This window comes from Tupaia chinensis, unplaced genomic scaffold (assembly GCF_000334495.1).
Source record: "Tupaia chinensis unplaced genomic scaffold, TupChi_1.0 Scaffold000061_1, whole genome shotgun sequence".
NCBI lineage: Eukaryota > Metazoa > Chordata > Mammalia > Scandentia > Tupaiidae > Tupaia > Tupaia belangeri.
The window spans coordinates 1,487,390-1,497,600 of record NW_006159519.1 but is presented as its reverse complement, the minus strand read 5'-3'; the positions used below and the strand labels follow the sequence as shown (position 1 = coordinate 1,497,600).

Here is a 10,211-nt window from a genome sequence, read left to right as displayed (position 1 = left end):
TTCTCCCAGGACGGGCCAGCAGGTGGCATGGTAGTTAAGGATTCTCCCAGGGCGCGCAGTAGCTGGTATCTATGCCCGAGTTCCTTTTCTCATCTTGTGCGTTTCCTGCACAGACATGTCATAGTAAAAATGAGGGGGGCAAATAACATAGCTTAATTAGTGTGGAAACTCTGAAAGGATTATGTAAATGTCTAGAAAAAGACAAGACAAACTTTTAAGGGCATGTTTTATTATAAATTTAATATGGTTGATTAATGAAAAATCACAATGAAGTACCAAGAAAATGTTTGTCAATATAAAAAGTTTAGCAGCATTTCCATAGGTTCAGGCTCTGACCTTCGTCCTACTCCTCCCTCCCACCCACCACAAAAAGAGAACCCAGCGGGGTGACAGCAGAGCGTCGGGGTGCTCAGCTCAGTAAAGGCCTCGGAGGAATCCTCAAATCCAGCGTGTTTTCCAATGCCCCACACCCACAAATTTCTAGAGTATCCAGGCACACACGAAGCCTTGTCTGCTCCAGTGTGAGATGGGAATTCCATTCCTCAGACTGCAGGGATAAGGTGAAGGCGGAAACCAGACTGGATGTGTAGTGCGTAATAATCCCGATCCTCACACCATACATTCTCTGTGCTGATGGCAACGCAGGCCACTGCAGGGTGACCAGTACCTGGCACACGGTGGCGACGCTGCTGCTGGTGGGGCGGGACCAAGGATGTGACACGAACACGATGGTGACTGGGGCCCAGGCAGGTGGGAGCGTGGCCGGTGGTAGTGACCAATGAGGGGGAGACGAGCAAGACGAAAATATAATACTGGCAAACTATTCCCCTGCCTCTTTGGTACTTTCCAAAATTCTCTGATCAAAAAAGTATAGGGAAGCACACCATTAAAAAATGACAGTTCTAAGTATTTACAAAGCAATTATGATATATTACACAGTAATCCGTACACAGTATATGAACAGCTGCTTCAGCGAAAGCACCTGTGAACTCTGTCCGTGTCCCTCCCAGAACACCGACCACGCACACTGCCCCACGTTGGTGCCTCCCAGCGGAGTCTCACTCATTTTACAGTATATTCAACAGGAAAGAGGTGGTCTGGAACCCATTTTCCAACCTACACTTTCCTTTTAAAGGTTCTTACATTTGCCACTGAGATCACTATGTACAAGATTTATTAAACAGCGAATCCTAGGCAATTATCCCTCTTCCATTCTGAGTGTGTTGGAAGTAACGCTGCCTAGTCTATGTATACAATATATATACTTATTACATAAGCAACTGCACCACGTCCTATCACCATGAGACCGGTTTAATGCACGTTACTATGTACAGCAGTTAAGTTAGCTCTGGAGGGTGAATCTCTGCAGCCGGGGTGAGCGGCATGGCATGGAACCATCTGAAAGAGACGTGGAGGCCTGGCTGGGAGACGCCGGCCTGGGCAGGATGCGTGTGCGTGCTACGAGCCGCGCCTCCCCCACCTGCGCCAGGCTGTCCCCGTGTGGACTTGCTGGAAGAAGACGGATCACACGTAGGGAAGGATGCCGTACATGAGCAGAGCCATGATGGCAGCACTGAATAACCCGGCCACAGGGACAGTCACAAACCAGGCCACGAAGATGTTCCGGAAGAGGCGCCAGTCCACGGCCTTCCGGGAGCGGATCCAGCCCACAGCCACCACCGAGCCCACCTGGGGAGCACAGACATTGCACAGTGAAAACAGGCCCAGGTCTTTAAAGGCAGGACTGTTCACACAGGCTGGTTCTCAGAAATAAGCTGTTGAATTCTTTCCCCTGAGCTTGTTAAAGCTGTCCGAATAGTTGGGACGCCCGGTATCACTGTTTTAGGGTGAGAGCTACAGCGCTCTGATACACTTCTCACTCCCACGCTAGGCTGCGTGGAAGCTAAGCCTATCAAATACCTTCTCTCTGCACCTCATAAATCTATGCACACCCTCATTTTCAGTACCCTGCTCGGCTTGCTGTCACGTGTGACCTGCCTCGATTACAGTAGAGGGCAGTACTGAGCCCTTCTCTTACCAGAGAAGACCTTTGACATGAACTAATCCAATGTGTTCATTTCAAAGAATAAAACAGGATCACATTAACGGCCTTAAGGAGAGATGTAAATCAGAGGCAGATTGAAAACTAGAGCTCAGGCTTCCTGATTTTAAAGTGGTTATCTCCACTATTAAACTGCCTGTCGTCCTAATTTACAGACAGATCATCACTTTTTTCTTTTTTCTTTTTTTTGGAGAGTTTATTTTTTAATTTTTATTTATTTTTATGTTTTTTTTTGCTATAGGGTGTGTGCACTTGCCAGACAGAGAGAGACAGAGAGACAGAGAGCAAGAAATCACCCCCCAGGGGGGATGGCCACGCCGCAATCCCTTCTCCATTCTCCTCTCGGGATCCTGGGCACGCACACACACCCGGCGTGAGTTTAAGCTACCGGGTCCAGGACTCAAACCGCGGTTGACTACGTGGGAGTCCAGCGACATAGCCATTACGCTAACTGCTGGTCCCTGCCAATCATCACTCTTAAAATGATAGTCACGGATACTCAAAAGTCAGAATGTTAACACTGATTCAAGGTTTTTTTTTTTGTTGTTGTTTGTTTTTAAGGTTTTTGCCATAGGCATGTGTACTCCTGGGGGGTTGGGGTGGCAGTGAGAAATCATCCCCCTGGGAGTTGGCCATGCCACAATCCCTTCTCTACTACTCTTCTCTCAGGACTTTGGGCATGCATGCACAGGAGCCCAGCAGGATTTTCAAGCCATGGGGTCTGGGATGCGAAGGCAGTCAGCCATGTGACAGTCCAGGGCCTAAACCACCATGCCACCTGCTGGGCCTCTGATTCAGGTATTTTTCTAAGCCCTTGCGGTTCTCTTACGGTTTGTTGAAGTTTTTAAAAAGAGAGCAAACATAACTTTATCCTATAAAAAGAAAATACACAGAAAACATCTTGTGCTTCACACGCGGACTGGTTAAGCTCGAAGTGGAGCCGGGCGCCCCGGTTCCATGCGTGCTGGATTTCAAAGATCTCCGTAAATGTGCCTGGGGGTTAGTTGTGTGGCCAGTGAGGTTGCAGAAGAAAGGGTGATTCGAAGCAAAAGTCTAACCACAGGAAAATAAAATTCAATTTTAAATTTAACATCCAATTTTAAATATTCTATGGAAGAAAACCAGAACACCAAACAGCAATTTAACGGCATCTCATCAACCCAGACCACGATTAACCAGCAATCCCGTACCCCCAGGGTACATCTAACCATCTGCAGAAGGCTCGCCAACAGCCTTCACTTTGCGTCCTCGGACGGTAATCAGGGGTGCCTCCTGGTTTACATGCACACTGTTATCTATAAGTAGCTGGGGTGCCACGTTCCTACAGGCCACCTCACTCTGTAGGCATCTCATGTCGCACCTGTGACCCCCAGTAATGCACCCTTTAGACAGATGCACCTTCACTCACTCAGCCGTTCCCAGTCTGCTTCCAGCGCTCCTCTACTAGAAGCGGTTCCGTGATCAATATAGCCACGAAATTTACATTTAGACTCTTAAAAAATAACACCCTCTGAAATAAGATTATTGAAGAAGACTGTTTAAAATGTATCTTGGGCCTGCCCACGCGTGGCAGTTAAGTGGCTGGATCCCACACAGCTGACTGTGGTCTGAGTCTCGACCCAGCGGCTTGAGAAGCACGCCGGTGTGTGTGCACGCGTGCTTGCTGAAAATGCTGAAAGGAGGGAGGAATGGCGGAGAAGGGACTGTGGTGTGCATTGCCACTGTGTGTGGGGGTACTCTCTCACATTCTCTTTTTCTGTCTCTCCAGCAAGCACACGTGCTACCTGGCAAAAATTAAAAAAAAAAAAAAAAAAGTATGTATCTTTAAGGCCCAGCCACAGTGGCACGGGGTGGGGTGGGGGGACTGGAGCCACAGGGGAGGCCCAGATGTTTTTTCCACATCAACCTACAGACAGGCCGGCAATCAGGCTGAGCGGGCGCTGGGGCCCAGGGTCACAGCATGGCAAGACCCTCTGAAAAACTACCTCCTTTCTCTCCCTCTAAAATAAATATATTTTAAAATAATTTACACTTAGAGAAAAGCTTTAAGATTTCTCATAACCCTTTCTCCCAATTCACCAACACCGAACACTCGGCAGACAGACATCTTAATACCATTTAATACCCTTCTCATCAAACCTCTCTCCTCTTCTGCTAAAGGTCAGCAATGCGATCTCAGCCTGGCGGCAAAAGGGTGGGCTCCGGCCCTCCCTTCGTCCCACGCTCCTCTCTTTGAGGAGGGTCGCTTTCCTCTCTGCGTGTGTCAGGACCTCAGACACACGGCCACAGTTTACGACAGGTGTGAACACACAGTGCAGCCACGATCTGTGGGCTGGCACGTTTACAGCCACGTCACCTGTCCTTCCCTGCGACTCGCCAATGAACAGGAGCATGGACATTACTTCAGTTTGTGTATCTTTCACTTTGACTAAGGCTCAACTTTCTTCCGTGGAGTTACTCAAGTTCATCCCCTCTAGTTGTTACATATAAAAATGGTGTCTTCGTGTGCTCTGACCACTTACATATCGGAATTGAAGCTCTACCAAGCTGGGCCAGCTCTTAACCTGGTGGCTAACCGAGCCAGATCCCGCGTGGCTGACTGCAGTTCACTTCCCGGCCCAGCAGCTCGAAAACCATGCTGGGCACGTGCGTGTGTGCGCCACGATCCCGACAGGAGGGGGCGAAGGAGAGGGAAGGGTGGTGGGACGGGGCCCCACTGGACGGTGAAATTAATCAAAAAAAAAGAAAAAAAAACATGTCCTCTATTTATGTGTGGTCTTTATCGAATAATAATATTAACTTTGTGATATCTAATACAAGTATTTTCCCAACCTAGTATTTTACTTTATTTCACTCCCATAGTTGTAAGGTTTTATTCTGTGGTTTACCTTAGTCTGAATATTCTATTTTATTCTAAATTTTCTAAAATACAATTCTAACTTAGTTTAACTTAAGAATATTTTAATAATGTCCTTTAAGCCATATCAGATGAATGTTCATACATTTTGAGAGTCATGGGTCCAATTCTGTTTTTAGACTGATACCCAGCTATCCCATATCAGTTACTAGTTAAATATTCTCTTCCTCAAAACATGTAATAGTTCCATCTCTTAGCTACCTACTTTCTTCTTTTACACACACTTTTTTCCTTCCTTTTTTAAATAATATTTTTATTCATTCATTCATTCATTTTAATTTTACCAGAGACAGACAGAGAGAGACAGAAAGTGAGAAAGCAAGCCACCAGGTCCAGGACTTGAACTGTGGTTAGCCATGTGGGAGTATCCAGCACCTTAACCACCATGCCACCTGTTGGCCCTCTTTTTTTTTTTTTTTTTTTTGCTATATGGTACATGTACTCGCTGGAGGGAGAGGGAGAGAGAGAGAGAAAGTGAGAAATCACCTGCCAGGGGAGATGGCCATGGTGCAATTTCTTCTCTATTCTCCACTTGGGATTTTGGGCAAGCACACACATGTGCCTGGCATGATTTTTATAATAAAAATTTGTAGAAATTAAGTATTCCTATGTATCGTAGGAAAAAGCAAACAGAAAAAGACTTCTTTCCAGTGGCCCCTTGTGCGCACAGCCCGGCTCCATCTTAAGCATGCCGGCCCTCTGCGAACGCTCCCGAGGGCTCCCTGACCTTAGTGCCGAAGCACTGAGCCGCCTGCATTTGGCTGGCATCTGCTCGTGCGCATCAGCGGCCTTCGGAACCGTGGGGCAGCACAGAGAGCCGTGAGTCTCACGCCGGCCAAGAGCAGTGCCTTGCACCGGGCGGCACGAATGAGTTCCAGAATGATGCAAATGGATGCACCTAGGAGGAATCTGCAAGTGGCTTTTGCTTGTTGAGGTTGGTATTTTATATATGGGAGGGGAGACAGTTTAGAATTTTCTCCAGATGCTAAGCAGAGCTGGGTCCACTCTAGGGATATGGCTACCTCCCTGAAACCCAGCGCCTGCCTCCTCGTTAATCTAGGTGCTTAAGCCCGACATCTCACGCCATGACAAGGAACTCCCCTGCACAGCTCTCACTGGTGCCTGGCAGTGGTTGGTTTTAGGAACCATCTGGAATTCACTCTAAGGCAATACAGTCATTCTGATCATCACACATGGAGGGAAACTGAAACCACCATGCCTTACAACCCCATTGAGATGGCTTGTTTATTTCCAGTGTCAACTCTGCCCCTGCAGTGGGGGGGGGGAGTGTGTGCCAGTTTGGGCCCATGAGTGTGGTTAGCATACTCATGCCTTTAATGCAAAGCCTGCTGCGGAGACAGGGAGAGGGCAACAGGACAAACGGAATTGGGGAACACATGTCAAGGAGGGACAGCCTTGCCTGCTTGCACCAGAAAGCAAAGTCTGGACAAGATGGGGGTCACACTGCTGCGCAGGAAAGCAGGTCGCGAGGGGCAGTCTGCAAAAAGCAAGCGCCACTTCCAGCCGTCCCAGCAGACCTGCACAGCGCGGGGTGCCGCTGTCCACAAATGAGCACACACGAAGCAACAGCAGGCCCGGAGCTCCCCAGGCCCGAGGCCCGCACCATGGAGGCCTACCTTGCAGTGCGTGGTGCTGACGGGCAGTCCGATGTTGGAGGCGATCACCACCGTGAAGGCTGAGGCCAGCTCGATAGTGAAGCCGCTGCAGGGGCACAGGGGGACGTCACGGCTGCTCTCTGAATCCACCCTTCCCACACCCACGCATGCCAGGGTCTCACCAGATGGCTCTCCAAGTCGGCCATCACTACTGACACGAACAGGGCGAGAAACTGCTACACTGTGGCGCCCGTTCACACTGAGGCTCTGCTACCCCTTCACAGCCCTGAATAGCCTTGCTTCTCTAATCTGTTTCCAGAAACCTCACATTGTGGTGACTGGGTCAGAAATTCCTGCCGGCTAGTAAAATGGCAAGTTAGTCATTTCTAAAGTAGCATAGGAAAAATCTATGCTTCAGTTTTAAGAATGTGTACTTACTTTACAAAAGTGAGTTTTTCTCAGATTACTAATTTTTCTTCACATTAACCTAAAAGAATTCTTTTATTCAAACAAATTTCAAGGAGAACACAATTAAAAATTGAGGGACCAGCAGATGGCATAATGGTTATGTCGCTGGACTCCCATGTGGTTGACCACAGTTCAAATCCTGGACCTCAGAGGGTTAAAACAATGTGTGCGTGCATGTCCAAAATCATGAGAGAATGGTGGAGGAGGAATTGTGGTGTGGTCACCCCCTGCTGGGGGTGATTTCTTGCCTTTTCTCTCTCTGGCGAGCACATGTGCCCCATAGCAAAAAACCTCTCTCAAAAATTAAATTAATAGGGAACCAGCAGAAAGCGTAATGGCTATGTCGCTGGACTCCCACGTAGTCGACCGCGGTTCACGTCCCGGACCCGGTGGCTTAAAACTCACACTGGGTGCGTGTGCGTGCGTGCCCAACATCCCGAGAGGAGAATGGAGGAGAAGGGATTGCGGCGTGATCATCCCCCCTGGGGGGTGATTTCTCGCTTTCTATCTCTATGTCTCTCTCTGTCTGTCTGGCGAGCGCACGCGCCCTATAGTGAAAAAAACCTCTCCAAAAAAAAAAAAATTAAATTAATAAAGGACAAGGGGCTCTCCAATGTTTTAAAAAGTGAGAGAGAAAAAAAAATAGTGAGAGAGGAAAAGTTTCCATAGTGAGTAGTTTCAAATCCCAGCTGCGTTCTAAAGGTTCTCCTGAAAGTTTGTTTAACCCCTCTTATATGTGATCAGCCATGAAACCCAGCTCTCTTCCAGGGACACAGCGCCACACCTCCCACCTGGCTGAGCTGGGGGAGGACGTCCAGGGTCACCAGGAGCTGCAGGTGAGAGCGGGGCTGGCTGGGGCAGCTGCTCCCCTCATCTCTTCCTCTCTGGACCTCGGGGTGGGACTGACAGAGGGAGCGGACTGGGGGCTGCAGGGTGGGAGCTCTTTGGCTTTTCCCTCTCTGCCTTCCTGTCCCTCATCCTGGTGCCACTGCAGATGGGGCAGTGAGGGCAGGCGATGAGGGGGATCCTTCCTGCCCTCTGTGCACTGTGACCACCAAGCGCGGAGTGGCTGAGCCGAGGGGTTGGGGCAGAAGGCTGAACGAGAGGCTGCAGATGCAGCAGCTCGGCCTTGGTGGCAGGTCTCGAATCCCAAGCCCTGCCACTGGGGCCCACACCCGGCTTACCTGGATGGTGTAATTGGCGTGAGGTCTTTCCCCATGGTCTGGATCACTCTTCTCCCCCAAACCCAGAGGCCTGTACAAATGCCGACTCCTCCATAAAACAGCAGCCAGACCGGCGTCGCCGCTTCCTGCATTACCCCGCCTTGTTCGTAAATCAGCCACAGAGCCACCAGGGGGCCAATGGCGTTACTGGAAAAGAACAAGAACCATGCATAAAACGGCACCGGACACAAGACGCGGCGACCTCAGTGGTGGGAACAGCCAGCTTACCGTGTGTGCGGCTTGCCTACATCATCTAGAGGTGATAAAAAGGATTGGCTTTTTAAGTACCAGAGGCGTGTGTGCTCACCAGAGAGAGAGAAAGAGAGAGAGAAAGAGAGGGAGAAAGCACCCCCCAGCGGGGTGTGGTCACAATGCAATCCTTCTTTCCTCCATTTCTCCAGCCCGTCAGGATCCGAGGCACACACCTGGCATGTTTTTCAAGGCACCAGGGCCAGGACTGCGTAAGGGTTCCGATTTCTCCACCTTCTTGCCAACACTTGTCATTTTCCTTTGACAGCAGCCATCCTAATGGCTGTGTGACTTATTAATGTTTTAAAATGTGCTGAAAAATCACAAGAAGTGGCAATGATGACAAATTATTACTTTCTCCTTTGTTCTCTGATTTCTGTCCTTTTTTGCCGCCCTAACTGGCCTGCTGACTATGCCCTGGTCCCTCTGGTGCAGAGAAGTCAGTGTGGTCCTGGTCACATGCTCTGCACGGCCTCTGCTCAGACCCTCCCCTCCCCAGAGCAGAAGTCCCTTTGTCCATGCAGACCTGCACCTCTGGCCTCCGTGACCTGCTGACCCCACTGTCCCCACTGCCCTCTGCAGCCTCCTGACTCTTCTTAGAACATGCCAGGCACACCCCCACCCTCCCTGCAGGGACACTGTGGCTGTCCCCTCTCATCTTCCTCCGCCCTTGCTCAGCTGCCCCGACCCGGCAGCCTGTGGGTGCCGCCTCCTGCTGTGCTCCAGCCCCACCCAATCGAGTCTTCCTGTCGCACTGGTCCCTGCCTGGCACCCTGTGCACCCTTCCCCAGCCAGGGCCTTCTGGCCCAGCTGTCCCCTGCTTCATCTGATTCAACACACTTGCTGAATGACTGCGTGTCCTCACCTCACGTCATTGCCACCGTGAGCGAAGGACCCAAAGCAGGCGGTGAGGACCTGCAGGAAGTGGAACAGGAGGTGGACCTCGGCGGTGTCCTTCTCCTCCTTCTCCTCCTCGGCGGGGTCCTCACGGGGCTGGTCAGGGCCGGCTAGCTCGGAGGCCAGCTTCATCTCCACGCCGCCCTCTTCCGCCTCGATCTCCGCTTCTGCCACCGCGTTGCAGTAGCTGGAGTAGCTGTCGTAGCGCAGTCGCTTCTTCGAATAGGACACGGTGTCGCCCACCAGCTTCTCGCTGTCCTCTGGCGCAGATGACGCGTCGGCCGCCTTGAAGGTGGTGTGCACCGGCATGCCGCAGATGGCCGCAGTGTAGCAGGTGTAGCTGTTGTTCCGCCGCAGCAGCCGGCAGCTGTTCTCCTGCGCGGGCCGCTCCTCCGTTCCCCGGTCCCCGTGGATCCTGTGCAGCAGGTCTCTGTAGAGCCCCGAGTCTTTGTGCACCGTGTGGTACACGTGACCGTCACTCCTCATGTGGCCATCAAAGCCAAACGTGCCGTTGGAGACAGGCGACTTCACAGAACCGTGCGTCATGGAAAGTGCCCTTCCTGGAGGGGCGAAACAGGTCTCACGTTCCAGCCCCTGATGCAAACCAGGCTACACTCCCTCTGCTTGGGCATTCACCACTGGAAGGTCAGACTGAATGACTTTGGTATTTTCTTTCTATAGACTTTGTTTCTAAATCTACTATAAAGAATGTGGGATATGTCTGAAAAAACTTGGAGGGGTGTAACGCAGGGCTGGGTAGACATGCTAAGTTTTAAAGA

General features: G+C 50.6%; 1 protein-coding gene across 9 annotated transcripts in view; it reads right to left on the bottom strand.

Annotated features, from left to right (window-relative positions):
• Positions 1 to 212: 212 nt before the first annotated feature.
• The window catches only part of SLC20A2 (solute carrier family 20 member 2), a 101,735-nt gene continuing 91,736 nt past the window's right edge, over positions 213 to 10,211 (bottom strand). For all 9 annotated transcript variants that reach the window (XM_027765424.1, XM_027765411.1, XM_006141652.3 and 6 more), the window contains 4 exons: positions 9,401 to 9,992; positions 8,248 to 8,433; positions 6,617 to 6,701; positions 213 to 1,689 (listed from right to left, as the gene is read on the bottom strand). In XM_027765424.1, coding sequence (XP_027621225.1) covers positions 1,525 to 1,689; positions 6,617 to 6,701; positions 8,248 to 8,433; positions 9,401 to 9,992 — 1,028 coding nt within the window. In that variant the 3' untranslated portion in view covers positions 213 to 1,524. The remainder of the gene's footprint in view (positions 1,690 to 6,616; positions 6,702 to 8,247; positions 8,434 to 9,400; positions 9,993 to 10,211) is intronic.